Below are 19,305 nucleotides of genomic sequence, written 5' to 3'. Positions count from 1 at the left end.
TTATCAGTCTTATTATGTCCCAAAGTTTTTAAACAGTTAAGTGACTCACCTTCAGACAAAATCAAAGTGGCATTATGTACCCTCCTAGCAATATGCTCCAGCCCACGGGAACCATGGTAGATTGCAAACATTGCAGCCATGTTTGCCAAGAGAGCCTAAAACAACAAGAACATTTAAGGAATCATGCTCAACAATGTGATGAAGACAATTAGTGAGAAGAAATATTATTTTGACTTGAAATGCCAAATTGAAAACAGGGACCAAAAAATGATCAGATTTCCTGCATTCTCTATGAGAGTGGGGGACCATTTATAACCTGCCTATCTCAGGGGCAAACACGGCATCCAAGACACCCTGGAATCACGACACTAAACCTTTAAATTTGACCACCATAAAGGAGGAGGATGAAACTTTATAATCATATCACCATAAGAGGGGGATGGGGCTGTCACTAAACACTGAGAAGTAGTATTTCATGTAGATAGACAATGGAGTAATAAAGTGTCAGAAAAAAAAAAGTGAGATCTAAGAATTTTATAGTCAAACAGTTCAAAGATAAAAGCAACAAGCAATTTTCAAATACTCAAGAACTCAGAAAACACAATTCTCCTGAGAGCATAAATAAAGTGCTCGAAGCTGAAGTTCAGCCAAATGACAGAGTGGAGATGGTGTGAAAAAGGACTACTGAAAATGAAAATGCAGGACATGGGGAATAAAACCAGAATGAATTGGCAGGACATACATTAGAAAGAGAAAATCAGCACCTATTGGCTATTCCCTGCTCACAGCAAAGTCACTTTCTCAGGCAAAGATATCTCCCTTGACCACGGGATTGAGGTTTCACAGACATTTACAGGGAAGCCTGTGTTTTGTGTGATGAAAAACAGAAAGGAATGGCACTGGAATTTCTCAGGGGCACAGGCAGCTCAAGGTGGTTCAGTGAGGAAGTCCTGCGGGAAACAAGGAAAAGGACCCACTGTGACGGCACGTTGAGTCAGGGAAGAGGATGCAATAAGATAGCTAGGATAAGAGACCAAAAGGAGTTACAATGTGCTAAAAGTTGAGGGAGGCCCACCTCGTGCTTTTCTCTTCTTCCTGGTACCATCCCTCATTTGTGTTATCACCATAGATCCGGCCAATTAGCGATCTTCTAACCATGCAATACCATCCCGGCCCTCTAGGAAACTGGTCCCAACTCAGGTCTCAGATTCCTACCCTGCCCAGCCTACTCCATTCTTCCACTGCCACTCCCATTTTACTAGGTAAGCACTATAAACTCTGAAGTTTTCAGTCCCATTTGTGACTTCTCTCCTAAGATAGTAAGTAGGTCAGTAGTTAGTTCAAGGTCATCTTCACAGCCAATCACTATCGAATGGGAAGGGAAACTGAGAAACATAGTGCTTTAAAATTGGATGATATTTAATATTGGATTGATTTTTTTAGGTACGATTTTCTCAGCGAGGCTGCCAGAAAGAATCCACGGGACCACTGCAAAATAAGAAACAGTTCTCAAAAGACGCCAAAAAGGGACACCTGGCTGTCTCAGTCAGTTAAGCATCTGCCTTTAGCTCAGGTCATGTTCCCAGTGTCCTGGGATCGAATTCCACATTGGCTCCTTGCTCAGTGGGGATCCTGCTTCTCTCTCTGCCTGTCACGCCCCCTACTTGTGCTCTCTCTCTCTCTCTCTCTAGCAAAAAACTAAATAAATAAATAAAAAAGATGCCAGAAAGTGAAGCCAACATGCAAAGGAAAGGACGACATCTGGAGCACCTGGGTGGCTCAGTGGGTTAAATATCTTAACTCTTAAGCATCGTAACTCTTAATTTTGGCTCAGGTAATGATCTTGGGATTTTGAGATCAAGCCCCACGTTGCACTATGCACTGGGCATAGAGCCTGCTTAAGAGTCCCTTTCTCCCTCTCCCTCTCTTTCCCTTTCTATAAAAGAAGAAGACATCTGAGAACACAGAAATAGACTTTCTTAACAAAAATTCCCCCAAGAAAGTACAGAAGCTCTGTGGACTCTGTATAACAATTAGAAATAAATATAGAAGCACTACAATACCTTCCAGTCATGGAAAGGGCAAGTCAAACAACCCATGACACTACATATGCAAATGCTTATGACTACTTCTGAGGAATAGAAACTCAGGCCTGATATTCACAGAATTCTCTGGAATCCTCTTATCACAACAATCCTGCATAATGTAGAGATGGTTCTTTTCCACAAAGAGGAAACTGTATCAAGTGCCTGGCCAACAAATTGACAACAAATATAAAATCATTTTTAGAAATCATAGAAATGCTTTAGAACTCCAAAGTTCAAGGAAATAAAGACCAAGAAAATTCAAATTCCCTGGATAACCTGGACAAACTTAACGTAACTAGTCTACTTAAATAAAGTAATAAAAAAGTATAATCAAAACCTCATAGGGGCGCCTGGGTGGCTCAGTGGGTTAAGCTGCTGCCTTCGGCTCAAGTCATGATCTCAGTCACGCATCAGGCTCTCTGCTCAGCAGGGAGCCTGCTTCCCTCTCTCCCTCTCTCTGCCTGCCTCTCCATCTACTCGTGATCTCTCTCTGTCAAATAAATAAATAAAATATTTTAAAAAAAAAACAACCTCATAAAAGTTGCTCAGAATCATTAGTTATAAGGGAAATGCATATTAAAACCACAATGCGATAACACTTCACACTCACTAGGATGGCTATAACTGAAAAGACAGGCAATTAACAAGCATTGGCAAAAATGTGAAGAAATTACAACCCTCAAATAAAATATTCCCTGGTGGAGGGAATAAAAAATGGTGAAGCCCCTTTCGAAAACAGTCTGGAAGTTTTTCAAAAAGTTCAATGTGGGTCAATAAAATGGTGTAGTAATTCTACTCTTGGGTATATACCTAAGAGAACTGAAAACATGACCCCATGAACTCTTGTATGTGAATGTGCATAGCAGCTTTATTCAAAATACCTAAAAGTGGAAACAACCCAAATATCCATCACTTGATAAATGGGTAAACAAAATATGGTATGTCCATACAATGGGATAATATTCAGCCATAAAAAAAAAAAATAAGTACTGATTCATACCGCAATATGGATGAACCTTGAAATCATTATGCTAAGTGAAAGAAGCTAGGCACAAAAGGCCACATACTGTAAAAATCCCATTTATATGAAATGTCCAGAATAGGCAAATACATATAGGAAGAAAGTAGATTACTAGTTCTCAGGGGCTGTAGGGAGGGGAGAAGGTTGGGGAGTGACTGCTTCATAAACTGGTTTCTTTTTGGGGTGATGACAATGTTCAGAAATGAAATGCTAGTGATGGTTGCACAACTTCACAAAAATAACTAAAATCCACTGAACTGTATTCTTTAAATGGTCAAATTTTATGAAATTAATTAATTGTAAATAATTAATTATCTGTAATAAATTAACTGCATTCTTTAAATGGTCAAATTTTATGAGTTATAGCTCACTGAAAGAGTTAATGAAATGTAAATTATACCTCAACACAATGACTTTAGAAAAAGCTAATGAAAAAATTGCTTGTGGTAGTATAACCCAAGAATAAAGAAGACATAAAGAACAGGACATGATGCAAAGTCAGATGACTGTGAAATATCACAAGTTTATAGAAAGAATTTTAAAAAAGAATTCAATAACACACTTTCAGAGATTTAAAAAAAAAAAAAAAAAGGCTTTGTACTACCAACAGTGCACAATTAAGACAATTCCAGCGTGGAGCCTATTATGCTCAAGAGAAAAGGGGCAGTCAAGAAACAAAGAGCAGTTGCTAAGGAAGCAGAAAGCTGGAGTTAAAGGCAATAGTGCTCAAGGAGCATCTCAAAAAATTATCAGTCATCTCCTAACAAAAAAGATTAATTACATGCTTATAGAGAATGACACTGGAGTTATGAGCAACTGCTTTATGCAACCAATTATGAAAAGAAATTCATGAAATGAAATAGACAATGGGTAGCTAGAAGCTCTCCAGAATGAGAAGATAAAAATCAGAGAAGACAGGGGCATCTGGTGGTGTAGTCAGTGTCCAACTCTTGCTTTCAGCTCAGATCGTGACCTCAGGGTCCTAGGATTGAGCAGCACATCAGGTTCCACACCCACTGTGGTGGAGTCTGCTTGGGATTCTCTCTCCTGTCTCCCTCTACTCCTTTGCCCACTCCCAACTCTTTCCCTAAAATAAATAAATAAATCTTAAAAAAAAAAAAAATCAGAGAAGGGGCACGTAGGTGGCTCAGTCGTTAAGCATCTGCCTTTTGCTCAGCTCAGGTCATGTGAGGGTCCTCAGATCAAGCCTCACATCAGGATCCCTGCTCTGCAGAAAGCCTGCTTCTCTCTCTCCCACTCCCTTGCTTATGTTCCCTCTCTCACTTCTCTTTCTCTCTCTCAACCTCTGTTAAATAAATAAATAAATGAATAAATAAGCAAACAAACAAGCAAATAAAATCTTCAAAAAAAAAAAATCAAAGAAAACAGAGTTGGGCTAGTTCCAAGGCAAACATCACTTTAATAATTGCTAAAAAAGATGGAGACCTTTGTTCAGCCCAAGTTCACCAGTAAAATTAATTTCAAACATTGAAGCAGAAAAACCCTTAATGCATTTAATAACCAGACAGATATCTTTTGCAAGTACATGAGCAGAACAATGAGGAACAATAAGTAGTTGCAAAGGAAGGGGAAGTATGCAAGCAGGGAATTCAACAAATGAGGGGTAAACTACAGAAAGTAATAACATCACATAAAGTTCAATTTGTTATCAACAGAGGAAAAACTCTTGACAGCTGGCTCCTTCCTGTGATAACAGAAGAGTTCTTAACTAACTAAAAAGCAGCAGCCACCTTTTTGAGGCCATAAGACAAGAAAACCTACTGAAGAAGCTAGTCCAAAGACCAAGGCTATAGAACCAAATATAAGATCTTATTATCTACTGCCCCTGGAGAGTCTTTCTAAAACTTGGTGGTGGTGCTTTCAGCCAATGCCCTAAGAGAAAAAAGCACTGTACTGCCCACTGAAATGTTGAAGAGAGCTCTTTCTCTCACCCTGAAGGAGAAGATGGACTGGTTGCTCAGGAAGAATCCTCCACCTAAGCCCCGAAACTGGCCTGGTCTCAAACACTACTCCTTCTGACATGAACCCTGGACAACTTCCAAAATCATCAGGAACTTAGGAAGCTACTCCTCTTTTATTCCATCCTTTCAGGAATGCTTATCCTGAGTCCCCAGCAAGAGTACCCCACGACCACCACCAAACAGGCAATCTTCATTACCCCTCAAGCATGGTCATGTTGCCTTCCTCACCACATTCCTAGAGGGCTTCCATTTCAACCCTAAGGAAAGTGCCCAGTCGCATGCCACCCATAAGGGACCTGGCCCAATGGCCGAGAACGCTAGAAACACTGAAGTATCAAGTATATTCGTACACAGAACTCCAGGAAAATACATTATATTTTGGTTCTGACAAGACCACAGGGCTTCTCTACCAGTAAGATCACACCATTTCTGATGCAAACACTGGCCAGTAGGTGGTAAACGGATGAAAGAACAATTGAGTGAATGCATGAGCAGCTCATTTCTGTTAATTCTAAACGATTCAGTGGGCAAGGCAGGCATGTGATCTACCTGAGCTGTACAGATGTTGCTAGTAGCCTTGTCTCTCCGGATGTGTTGTTCCCTGGTTTGAAGAGCAAGACGATACACTTCTTTCCCAGTGGCATCTCTGGTCCAAGAATAAAATACTTAGTTAATACATAAGATCATAGCACAAGGGTGGTCACAAATGGGCCTATTTCTTTCCTTCCCAGCTTGAAAGGAACCTAGAAAATGTATTTGGCTGCAAGGCCATAAAGAAACAATTCCTAAGCCACCCTGTTTTAAATAGGACTAATAATTTTTAGTATACACTCTGAGGGAGGAACTAAGATATATACAGTAAGACTAGCAACCTTGAAAGGAAACTTCCCAGGAATTACCCAGACTAATATAATGATGGGGAATGAAGATTCAATTTAAAATTAAATTTAGAGAAAATTCAATTTCACTTTAAGCATCTTGGCAGGCACAGAAAAAAGGTATCTGACAAAGGAATCAACTTCTGCATTAGAACCTAAAGCAACTGTATTGCTACAAAGAAAAAGAATGTGGTGAATCAATAAATTGTACACCTGAAACTAGTATTACACTGTATGTTACCTGGATTTTAAGAACTTAAAAAAAGAATATTAATAATCTTACCACTTATCTCTAAGAAAAATTTTCCTTCTGGGATGCCTGGGTGGCTCAGTTGGTTAAGTAGCTGCCTTCGGCTCAGGTCATGATCCCAGCATCCTAGGATCAGGTCCCACATCGGGCCCCTTGCTTGGCAGGGAGCCTGCTTCTCCCTCTGCCTCTGCCTGCCATTCTGTCTGCCTGTGCTCGCTCTCTCTCCCTCTCTCTCTCTGACAAATAAATAAAAATCTTTAAAAAAAAAAAAAAAGAAAAAGAAAAGAAAAGAAAAAGAAAAATTTTCCTTCTTTCCTAATATAATTAAGAATTTGGATACAGGCACCTGGGTAGTGCAGTTGGTTAAGCAACTTACTCTTGGTTTTTGTTCAGGTCACAATCTTAGGGTTGTGGGATCAAGCCCTGAGTAGGTCTCCTCACTCAGAGTCTGCTTGAGATTCTCTCTTGCTCTCCCTCTGTCCCTCCCACTCATATTTCTCTCTCTCTCAAATAAATAAATAAATCTTTAATAAAGAGTCCTGAAATTGAGTTTGGAGTTGGGCTTCTTGCTTAGTGGAGAGCCTGCTTCTCCCTCTGCCTGCCACTCCCCCTGCTTGTGCTCTTTTCTCTCTTCTCTTTCTGACAAATAAATAAATCTTAAAAATAAAATAATTTAAAAATTTAAAAATTTAAAAAAAAAAAAAAGAAAGATTCAACAGTCCTGTCCTTATTTCACCAAGCTCTGGGGTCCATTTTTCAGAAAGATATCAAAGATCTTTCAGAAAGATAATACAAAAATCAGCAGATAGGAGCACCTGGGTGGCTTAGCCATTAAGTGTCAGCCTTTAGCTCAGGTCATGATCCCAGAGTACTGGGATCAAGCCCTGCATCTGGCTCCTTGCACAGGGGTGAACCTGTTTCTCCCTCTCCCTCTGCCTGCTGCTCCCCCTGTTTGTGTTCTCTCTTTATCTCTGTCAAATAAATAACTAAAATTAAAAATTTTTTTTAAAAAATCAGCAAACAGGTGGTCCTGGGTGGTTCATTCAGTTAAGTGTCTGCCTTCAACTCAGGTCATGGATGATTCCAGGGTCCTGAGATGGAACCCCACATTAAGCTTCCCACTGAGCAAGGAGCCTGCTTCTTCCCTTCCTCTGCCTGTTGCTCCCCGTGCTTGTGCTGTCAAATAAATAAAGTAAATCTTAAAAAAAAACCAAACAAACCAGCAGATGAGATGCCTGGGAGGCTCAGTCAGTTAGACATCTGCCTTCAGCTCAGATAATGATCCCAGAGTCCTGGTATCAAGCACCACATCGGGCTCCTTGCTCAGTGGGGAGCCTGCTCTCCCTCTGCCTGCCTCTCCCACTGCTTCTGCTCTCTCTCCCAGACAAATAAATACAATCTTTAAAAAAAAAAAAAATCAGCAGACAACAATATATTAAATTCTTTTTAATTAGAAAATTTTCTGCCTCATTTCGCCTGGTAAAGATATATCACTGAAAGAAGCAAATATAAAAATTTGAAGAAACTGGGGAACCTGGGTGGTTCAGTGGGTTGAGCCTCTACCTTCAGCTCAGGTCATGATCTCAGGGTCCTTGGATCGAGCCCCGCATCAGGGTCTCTGCTTGTCAGGGAGCCTGCTTCCACCCCCCCCCCCTCTCTGACTGCCTCTCTGCCTACTTGTGATCTCTGTCAAATAAATAAATAAAATCTTTAAAAAAAAAAAGAATACTTGAAGAAACTATTTTTACACTAAAAAGCAAGGTGCCTCTTGCTATTATGTGGTAAGCTGCTTTTCAAAAATTCAAATTATTCACTAATAGAGACTATTCACTTAGGCTAATAAGTCCAACTTCAATGAAAGGTCTAAAAGAGCATGCTAAATTTCCCCAGTAATAATCATGACATTTATCTAAATTCTTAATCTGAGGAGGTGTATCAATGAGAAGCACTTGAGAGAGTACATTTAGAAATTACCAGAAAAAATAAGTAGCAGACCTCTATGAAATAATGTAGATAACAGTTATGTGTACATGGTAATCTCTCACTGTGCATGTCTTTTACCTAACTGTGTGGCGTGATAATGCTTTTGAGAATGAAAGTGGTTAGATATAAAACACACCTAAAATGTCCAGTCTTTCAATGCTTTTGTCAACCTAATTGAAAACTTAACTTCTATGACTTCAATACCAATATGCTGTAAATTACCCTGCATGGCCCAATTAAATTCAGAGAAAAATCAACAACTTTTGTAATCAGACGAGACAGGAAAAACAATAAGCACAATCAAAAAGTGGAGAAACGTGAGCTGTGTTACCTTGTTACCCCCACCATTCTCCCGGGCATCATCCTCACCAAGCTTTCTCTAACAGCAAAAAAGGCCGCATGCGGTCCGCCATAGCCCAGTGGCACTCCAAACCTCTGTGAGCTACCGAGGGCAATGTCCACCCCAAACTCTCCAGGAGGCCTCAAGATACACAGAGCTAAAAGGTCAGTAGCACAGCAGGCCAGGCTCTAGAAAGGACACAAGAGAGAAAGTGGTGGTTAATTGTCACCTTCTCCTGAGAGCAGTTGGAGAGTAGTAAATTATGTTCAATATAAGCAGACAGACAGGGTTGTTTCAGACCTGGTGAATTCCATTTACTCACTGATTCATTCAAAAATATTTACAAAGGGGCACCTGGGTGGCTCAGTCAGTTAAGCATCTGACTTCAGCTCAGGTCATGATCCCAGGGGCCTGGGATCAAGCCCCACATTGAGCTCCTCACTCAGCAGGGGGCTTGCTTATCCCTCTCTTTCTGCTCCTCCCCCTCCTCATGCTCTCTCTCTCTCAGATAAATAAAATCTTAAAAAAAATTACTGAATGCCAGGAATTAATGAACAAAATAAAATTGAAAAAAGGCAGGAAGGATAGAACTTAACATTCTAGGCTATACAGGTATAGAAACTAAGATGCATTAAAATCATTAATTCAAAGTTGGGACACACCTCCGTGAACCCCCACAAGGAGAGATTTGCCTACCCCAGTCTGATGGGCCCTCTCCACAAGCTCTGTGAAATCTTCCACCTTCCCCTCAGTGTCTGGATACTGGAAGAGCACTCCACTAACATCTTTTCCACTGAAGTCCATTTCATGGGGTAACTTCAGCTCAATGAGAACGCCATTGTATCTGGAAAGACAATAGACAAAGAGCAATCATGCTTTTGATTTTCAAGAGAAAATAAAAATCCCTTACAATTTATTTTCAGTGATATAGTGTCCATCTTCCATGTCCTTCCTCATTGTCCCTCACCCCACCTCATCCTGACACACACTCACATATAGGCACGCACACACACACACACACGTGCATGTGCCCATCTCACATCTGACCTTTCATTGTTAACAGAGCTTCACACCATCTCAAGTGCTTCCAACAGCTTGGCTTCTGTTTCTCTCCTCCACCCTTACCACTCCCATTCCGCCTTTCCTGCTAGAACCTGCTCCTGAAAGGGTCAGGAACAAGGCTTCCTAGGACTAAAGAACCAACTTTAGACAGCAGTCACCACTTTCACCTGGGATCAGTTTTAGGTGAATGGAAAGCCATCAATAAGACAAAGAGAAAGACCTTTCTTAACCATCCAGTTCCAATCCTATGTGAGAACACCCCTTCTGAAGGGATGGTGGTTTGGGGTTGGGAAATATAATATTGCCCAGTTATTACAAGAAGAAAGCAAACAAATACACCAGCCAGGGACAGCTGTGCTGTGTTTATCTGATTACAGCACTAAACTAATATAGTATGCTTGTTTTTGTCTATATCATACCACACCTAGGTTTTACTTAGATTCCCTATAAACAATGTTTGCAGTAGTATACACTAAATTCTAACAATTGCATGAGAATTCCATTTTCCCCCTACTTTTCAAGCTTTCCAGAACATTGTTGAAATTATTTCAGTATTTTTAATTTTCTTTTTAAAAAAAGAAAACAAACAACAGGGTTACTCAATACAAAGCAAAGGCAACTAAAGTCACTTCTATATTCTCCATTCTGGCACATTTTACTTACGAGGCAAGATCTCAGGAAGACAGTAGGAGGGAAAGTAAAACTGAACAACCTCAATATAAACCAGGTTCACCGCCAATCAGTTTGAAAGTAACAGTGAGAAACAACAGAGATGAGTATGATATATATTATCCCTGAGTTCAAAATAAGATTGAAATTAATTACTTGGCTCGAGTCTGGACGACAGCTATTGTCTGTGGGTGGCAACGGGGGTCAACAAAAAATCTCTTCCTCTTGTTGTGTCTGTTGAAAAGGAAAATCACATTCAAACATGAACATTAAAGAAATCAAAGTGGCTTCTAAGAACGCAAAGCAAAGGTGGTACTTAGGGAAACTCTGAATGCAATGTAAAAAATGAGTCATCAATTCTACTGAAATCCACTTTCTATTCTTAAAAAGAAAACCAAAGGCCCAAAATAGAGTCACTCGTGCTAGGTTCATGTCACCAAACTGAGGCTTAATACATACCTGATTATAGTTTCAAACATCCCCAGTAACACAATCTTAATTGGTCAGCCTAGAATTTCCTGGTAATCACCAATGAGGTGGTAATTCACCTAATAAGACCCTTTTTGTCCTCCAAAGGAAAGTGACATTGCTCTAAGTAATCCCTTTCTTGTTTGTAACTTCCTTAAAAACCTTTTTTCTTTCAGGGCAGTTGGGTGGCTCAGTCTGTTAAGTGTCTGCCTTTGGCTCAGGTCATGATCCCAGAGTCCTGGGATCAAGCTCTATGGTTGGGCTTTCTGCACAGTGGAAAATATACTCCCTCCCCCTGCTCATGCTCTCTCCTATCTCTCTCAAATACAGAAAGAAAATCCTTAAAAAAATAAAATAAAATAAAAAAATAAAAACCTTTCTCTTTCAAACTGGACAGCAACATGTGAAAGAATGAAACTGGACTACTTTCTTACATCATACACAAAAATAAGTTCAAAATGAATAAAAGACCTACATATGAGACCTGAAACCACAACAGTCCTGAAGAACACAAGCAGTAATGTCTTTGACATTGGCCAAAGCAACTTCTTATTAGATATGTCAACTGAGGCAAGGGAAACAAAAGCAGAAATGAACTACTAGACCTTCATCAAGATAAAAAGCTTCTGCATAGCGAAGGAAACAATCAATAGAACTAAAAGGCAATCTACTAAGAATCTACTGGGAGAAGACATTTGCAAATGACATCTCTGATAAAGGGTTAGCATCAAAAATATATAAAGGACTTATAAAACTCAACACCCTAAAAGCAAATAATCCAATTAAAAAATGGGCAGGAGACATGAATAGACATATTTCCAAAGAAGACATCCAGATGACTAAAGATCCTCAAATCACTCATCATCAGGGAAATACAAATCAAAACTGTAATGAGATATCATTTCACATCTGTCAGAATGACTAAAATCAACAACACAGGAAACAACAGGTCTTGGCAAGCATGTAGAGAAAGAGGAACCCTCTTACACTGTTGGTGGGAATGCAAACTGGTACAGCCACTCTGGAAAACAGTATGGAGTCTCCTCAAAAAGTTAACAGAATTGCCTTATAATCTAACAATTGCATTACTAGGTATTTACCCAAAGGATATAAAAATACTGGTTCAAAAGGATACATGCACCCCAGTATTTATAGCAACATTATCAACAATAGCCAAATTACGGAAACAGCTCAAGTGTCCATTGCCTGATGAATGGATCAAGAAGATTACACACACACACACACACACACACACACACACGATGGAATATCACTTGGTCATAAAGAATGAAATCTTGCCATTTGTAGCAATGTGGATAAAGCTAGGGAGTATTGTGTTTTGCCAAATAAGTCAATCAGAGAAAGACAAATACCATACAATTTCACTCATATGTGGAATTTAAGAAACAAAACAGATGAATGTAGGAGAAAAAAAAAAGAGAGAGAGGAAAGCCAGGAAACAGGCTCCTAACCACAGAGAACAAACTGAGAGTTGTAGAGGGGCAATGGGTGGGGAATGGGCTGAATAGAGATGATGGGTTTTAAGAAGGGCACTTGGGTGCCTGGATGGCTCGGTTGTTTAAGAAACTGCCTTCGGCTCAGGTCATGATCCTGGAGTCCCTGGATCAAGTCCCACATCGGGTTCCCTGCTCAGCAGGGAGTTGCTTCTCTCTCATACTCTCTCACTCTCAAATAAATAAATAAAATCTTTAAAAAAAAAAAAAAAAGATTTTAAGAAGGGTACTTGTGAGGAGTATTGGGTATTTTATATAAGTGATGAATCACTAAATTTTATACCTGAAACTAATATTACACTTTAACTAACTAGAATTTAAATAAAAACTTGAAAAAAGAAATTAAATCATCAGATATTAAAAAAAAATATCTTTCCCTTTCTGTAGCCCTTTATCACTCTTTTCTATTTGCTAGATGAGATGCTGCCTAATGCATGAATCGTTGAATAAAGCCAGTTAGATCTTCAAATTTACTCAGTTGAATCTGGGGTTTTATTTTTTTTTAAACACTATTCCAACCCTATTTAGCAAAATCAATCTTAAACTGGCTTAAATTTTTAAATATGTTAAGAGTTAAAAGAAATAAAAACAGGAGGGGCACCTGGGTGGCTCAGTTGGTAAAGTCTCTGCCTTTGGCTTAGGTCAAGATCCCAGGATCTGAGGTGGAGCCCCGCATCGGGCTCTCTGCTCTGCAGGGAGCCTGCTTCCTCCTCTCCCTCTCTCTCTCTGCCTGCCTGTCTACTTGTGCTCTCTGTCAAATAAATAAATAAAATCTTAAAAAAAAAAGAAAAAGAAAAAGAAATAAAAACAGGATAATGACTGGGTACAAGTAGAAATAAAAAAAGGTTGAAATAAAAACATCTGAGAATTTTACTGCCAAAGAAGCATTTGGAGGGGCACCTGGGTGGCTCAGTGGGTTAAAGCCTCTGCCTTCGGCTCAGGTCATGATCCCAGCGTCCTGGGATCGAGCCCCGAATCGGGCTCTCTGCTCTGCGGGGAGCCTGCTTCCTCCTCTCTCTCTGCCTGCCTCTCTGCCTAATTGTGATCTCTGTCTGTCAAATAAATAAAATCTTTAAAAAAAAAAAAAAAAAAAAAAGAAGAAGAAGCATTTGGAGATTATCTAAACCAAATGTCCTCATTCATGAAAGGACTCAAGAGAAGTGACATGGGCAGTACCTTACAGCTACCAAAGGACCTAAATCCTGGGAGTTTTCTAAACGTTCATGATTTCAGGAAACAAAATTGATGGAGATTGTTAAAAAGAAAACCAAAAAATTTTTTAAAGGGGAGGGGCGTCACCCTGGCTTGGTCTTTGGGCATCTGCTTTTAGCTCAGGTCATGATCCAGGATCCTGGGATGGATTCCCTCCTCACCGCCCCCACCCCACTGGCTCCCTGCTCAGCAGTAAACCTGCTTCTCCCTCTCCCATTCCCCCTGCTTGTGTTCCCTCTCTCACTGTCTCTGTCAAATAAAAAAAAGAAAAAAAGAAAACCAGAGGCCCAAAATGGGGTTTCTTGCACCAGGCCCAGTTATCAAACCGGGGCTTAATACCTAAACTAACTGCAGTTTCAACCTCCTCCAGAAAGGTAGTCTTAACCCTGAGTCAGGAATTTACTGATAAGCACAAAGGAGGTAATCTGTCATGTGGGCTTTCTCCATCCACCAAAGGCTAGAAGTGGTCATCTGCATAATAAGACACCCTTTCATTCCCCCTAAGGGAAGGTGATCTTGCCTATCACATTCTTGCCCCACCCTCCTTCCTATATAAGAAAAATCTTTCATTTGTACAACTCCTCAGGGAGCCTTTCTACCTGATAAGTAGAATGCTGCCCAATTTGTGAACTGTTTAATAATAAAGCCAGTTCAGATATGCTTCAGATATGCTCAGTTGAATTTTGTTTTTTTTTAAATAGTATATGTAACAGTGCATGTATCATGAGCATATCTGGGTAGAAAGGATGGGGAACACGACATGTACATTGTGCTATGCATTTAATTTTCCAGAAGGATACACACTGACCAGTTAACAACAGCTTTCTCAGTGGAACAGGACTGAGAAACAGCAGGTTCACTTCATTATATTCTCTACTGTTTACATATTTTTCCACTCTGAACAGGTATTTTTATAATTAACATAACTTTAATAGAGCATTAAATTGGGAGAAAAGAGCCATCTGTTTTTGGAAACAAAAACACTGCTATTTTAACTTTTATTTATTATTATTATTATTTTATTTATCTTTTCTAAAGATAAAAACAAAGCTACTTTTCAAGAGTCAAATTAAACATAGGCCCGAAGGTATGAGAATTAAGAGAGATGAAGTAAATCGAGCATTTGCAGAGCTGTAGCTCATTAACTTAAATCAGTTCAGGACCAAACCCCTGAACCATCAACCAAAAAGGCCTCAGGTTCTCCAAGTATGAAATGGAAGCTTAGAAAGAGAGGTGGAGGAGATGAAGCAAGAAGGGGGATAAGGAAGAGATAAGATAAAAATGTGAACAGCTGAGAACGGAGCAGCATTCTTTCTGGCTATCCACCCAGGATCAGGTGGAAAAGTCTGAACCCACCTCTGCTGCTTGGAAAGCAGAATAACCTGCGGCTGGAAATTCAGAGCTTTACATACCTGCTAAGCAAGTTTGTTTGGGGTTCACTACTGCAATGTTGTGATTTATAAGAATATATATTTGGTTATGACCAAATTTTTAATATATCAAAAACCAAATATTTCATATTTTCATTTATATTTAAGCCTTCATCCACAGTTCTTGGCTCATAGCTCCCCAAACTTCCTAACTGTGGAGAACACAAAGATGTCTTTTTACATGTTAATTAAATTTGGAAAATGTCCACAGATGGGGTTTGGTTGCCAATGGAACCAACTATGTGATTAGAGGGGTGGAACTTTTAATCCTACTCCCTGATCTCAGAAGGAACAGGGACTGGAGGTCAAATCAATACCCAACTGCCAATGATTTAATCAATTCTGCTTATGTAATGAAGCCTTATAAAACCCAAATGGACCGTGTTTGGAGAACTTTAGGTCAATGAATATGTGGCAATCGGAGGAGAATGGTATACACTGAGAGCGAGCATGGATGCTCCACATCTTTCTCACATAACTTGCCTTATGTATCTCTCCCATTTGGCTATTCCTGTTTTTTTCCTTAGTAATAAACCAGTGATCGAGTAAGTAATGTTTCTCTGAGTTCTGTGAGTCGCTCTAGCAAATTAACTGAGCGTGTCCTGGGAACCTATTGTTTATAGCCAGGCACTCAGAAGCAAAGGAAATAACACAGGCTTGCCACAGGCATATGAAGTGGGGTGGGGTGGAGTGTGGTGGGGGGGCAATCTTGTACTGAACCCTTAACCCCTGGAATCCGATGCTATCTCTAGATAGATTGTGTCAGAATTGAGAGGAATTCTTAGACACACTGTTGTTCTCAAAGAATCGTTTGTTGGTGTGGGGAAAACCTCCACACACATATTGGAATTGGTACCTGAACCAATTTAACCATCTCTAAGTATCTGGAAGCCAAAAAAGAGAGTTACATGGGCATTCAGAGCCAGAGGCACAAAATCTCAGACATACCACGAATATGGGCAGATTTCCGAACCAGATGACATCTACAGGAAAATTCTACCAGGAAGGTAAGCTCAAAAGTACTCACAAGGCCAAGAACAAAGGAAGGTGAGGAACTGGAAAGCAACTGTTAACTCTATACCATGACCCAGCAGTTCTATTTCTAGAAATGCATCCTCAGGAAATAATCAGAACTTAAAAAAAAAAATTTTAATTTAAAATTATAGAATATTAAAATAATCAGAATTTTAAAAAAATTTAAATATTTCTTTTAAAAAGTTGTTATTTTTTCAGTGTTCCAAGATTCAGTTTATGCACCACACCCAGTGCTCCATGCAATCAGAACTTTTTTTTTTAAGATTTTATTTATTTATTTGACAGACAGAGATCACAAGCAGGCAGAGAGTCAGGTAGAGAGAGAGGAAGGGAAGCAGCCTCCTTGCCAAGCAGAGAGCCTGATGTGGGGCTTGATCCCAGGACCCTGGGATCATGACCCGAGCCAAAGGCAGAGGTTTTAACCTACTGAGCCACCCAGGCATACCGCAATCAGAACTTTTGACAAAATTTATTCTAAATATGTAAAACAATAGCATCTGTAACAGTAAAAGATGGTATCAAAGTGAATGTGTAACAAAAGAGATGAGGTTACATAGATTATGGTACTTTCATGCGAGTGAGTAATACCAGGTAGTCAATAAAAGCCATGTCCTAGAAAGCTGACTAAAGCAAATCTTCTCACAATGTATTGTTAAATACAAAAAAACAAGGTATAAAACATTTAAGGACAATCTAAAACAATTTGCTTCATGAAAGAAAATGGTATTTCAACAACACAGATCGCCAGTTCCTACCCAATAACCGTTCTCCCCTTTACCAACAGGAACAGAACTCGAGAACGTAGTGGGCAGCAGTGCGCCTCTAATAAAAGCTGCATTCCCCCAGGTCACATAGGTAGGGGTTGTCAAGAAAGCATGAAGTTGTGAATGCAAGTTTCCAACAAACTCTTTCAAGAGGCCTTATTTAGCTAGCAGCACCCTTTCCCCTTTCCTCCTTCCTGGGTGCAGGGGTCATGGTTAAAGCCCCACCAGTCATCTTGTGACCATGAGGACAAAGGCCTCACACTGAAGATGGCACAGAGAGGGGAGCTTGATACTATCTCAGAGCTGCCCTAACATCCCTGAACTTAACACTATGGATGACCAGAGCCAACACAATGAATGAGAAGAGCCAAATGTTTTCTCATGTTAAATGGAAAACAATATCGGCTTTAAAAAGCCACTTTTCTAAAGCTGCTACTATTGCAGATTTATTGGTTCTCTCAGTTGACTGGTATAATGCTACTGTGTGTGTGTGTGTTTCTGAGACAGAGAGAGTCAGTCACTGGACACTAATAGGGCCAGCTCTACCTGCACAGCCAAAGACACCCGAGAATGGCCCTTGGCCCATGGGCCTCTCACCTGTGGCATAGCTGCATCGCCTCTGCAGCTGCTGTGGCCTCATCCAGCAGGGATGCGTTGGCCATGTCCATGCCTGTGATGTCGCACACCATGGTCTGGTAGTTTAGTAAACTCTCCAGTCTCCCCTGAGATACTTCTGGCTGGTATGGAGTATACTGGGTGATCCTGTGAAAGACACAAAGGCCATGTCCAAACTGTGACTTCACTATCAGAAAAGTGCACGAGACGTGTTCATTTTGGAATTCAGTAACTGGAATTAAGTTTGCCTTCTTTGAGAACTGTGTTATCAGTAGGGATGCTTAGACTTAAATCACAGTAACAATATTTATCTTTAGTTTGGCCATGTTCAGTACTTACATTTCTATTTTTTTAAGTTGCTTTTTAATCTTACAGGTCTGTATTAATAATCTCATCATATGTATGTGTTTTATTGTAACCTGGTTCTTAAATCCACGTGAGTTTACCTACAGTAATATAAACACAAGTTTTACTTCCTGTTATCTTTCTTCTAGCTAAAAGCCTATCTCCATCACAGTCCACAATAGGAAAGCATCTAAGAATTTACTATCTATACTCAAAAGTGGTGTTTTTTATTTTAAGATTTTATTTATTTACTTGAGAGAGAGAGAGAGAGAGCATGAGTGGAGAAAGGTCAGAGGGAGAAGCAGACTCCCTGTTGAGCAGGGAGCCTGATAGAAGACTCAATCCTGGGACTCCAGGATCATGACCTGAGCTGAAGGCAGTCACTTAACCCACTGAGCCTCCCAGATGCCCCACAAAAGTGTTGTTTTATGAGGATCTTTGTTTTTATACTAAGCAGTAGAGATTCTATGTGCTCCTAGGAAATTAAGAGAGGTCTATTTAAGAATCCTGACTATTCAGTTATTAAGTCTGGAGAAGTTAACTCTGCAGCTATCAAAATTCAAGGATATAAATGGTTAGAAGACAGCACAGCAAGAGTTTTAGTCTTGTATCCTCTAGTTATTAGTCAGAAATATTTCTTCAGGTATTTGAGCTAATCCATTTTATACTTTCATCCTTTTTTCATTACTTCACTCATCCTACAAACTTTACTACATGCCTGTAACCACCAAGAACTAGGCTATGTTCTGCTGATGATACATCATAAACAAACGGGTAACGGTCCCTGATCTCAATAATATGCTGTCATGGGGAAAAAGAGATAATAAATAAATGAAATCATTTCAGAGTGATAAATTTTTTTTAATAAAATAAAATCAGGGGTGCCTGGGTGGCTCAGTGGGTTAAGCCGCTGCCTTCGGCTCAGGTCATGATCTCAGGGTCCTGGGATCAAGTCCCGCATCGGGCTTTCTGCTCAGCAGGGAGTCTGCTTCCTCCTCTCTCTCTCTCTGCCTGCCTCTCTGCCTACTTGTGATCTCTCTCTGTCAAATACATAAATAAAAATCAAAAAAAAAAAAAAAAGAAAGAAAGAAAGAAAGAAAATAAAATCAGGTGATATGAGAGGGTGACTGAGGACTCGTAACACAGTTGCTATCTTTTCACCTGGAATCCATTCACTCTACCACCAAAGTGGGTCAGATTGGGGTCCATGCTCCCACATGTGATTGACATTGTTTTATAATTCTATTGTTTTTGTTCTCCTAAGCCAGAAAAGTATTAGGGAAAAACAATTTTTTTTTTAAAGCCCTATCCCTTTCTGTCTTGCTCTGGTAATCATGTGCAGGATATTTCCATCCTTTTTCTTTTCTTTCTGAAGGATTTGAAATCAATACTTCTTATGTTTGAGGGGAAGTGGGTGGGGGAACTTGCCTAACCAAGCAGTCCAACATCAAGAGTTTGAAATAATCTAAAACTTTTAACTGGCATAGTTGTGTGTGTGTGTATGTGTGTAGGTGTATAGCAGAGTACATTTTTGCTCCAGTTAACTCCTTGAACAGCCTGGCTTAGCAACTATAAATCAGTTTGCCAATTCTAAGTGGGTAGTGAACTGGAATGAATGAGGCACACAATACATGTTGTAGACAAAGTAGA

General features: G+C 39.8%; 1 protein-coding gene across 1 annotated transcript in view; it reads right to left on the bottom strand.

Moving 5' to 3' along the window:
* The window catches only part of GLDC (glycine decarboxylase), a 93,808-nt gene that overhangs the window by 51,321 nt on the left and 23,182 nt on the right, over positions 1-19,305 (bottom strand). Inside the window, exons 4-9 of the mRNA XM_059141445.1 lie at positions 17,293-17,457; positions 10,429-10,506; positions 9,238-9,385; positions 8,533-8,729; positions 5,640-5,736; positions 50-155 (exon numbers count right to left, since the gene is read on the bottom strand). Coding sequence (XP_058997428.1) covers positions 50-155; positions 5,640-5,736; positions 8,533-8,729; positions 9,238-9,385; positions 10,429-10,506; positions 17,293-17,457 — 791 coding nt within the window. The remainder of the gene's footprint in view (positions 1-49; positions 156-5,639; positions 5,737-8,532; positions 8,730-9,237; positions 9,386-10,428; positions 10,507-17,292; positions 17,458-19,305) is intronic.

This window comes from Mustela lutreola, chromosome 12 (assembly GCF_030435805.1).
Source record: "Mustela lutreola isolate mMusLut2 chromosome 12, mMusLut2.pri, whole genome shotgun sequence".
Classification (NCBI taxonomy): Eukaryota; Metazoa; Chordata; class Mammalia; order Carnivora; family Mustelidae; genus Mustela; species Mustela lutreola.
The sequence above is the reverse complement of the archived record's forward strand: the minus strand, read 5'-3'. Positions and strand labels throughout refer to the sequence as shown.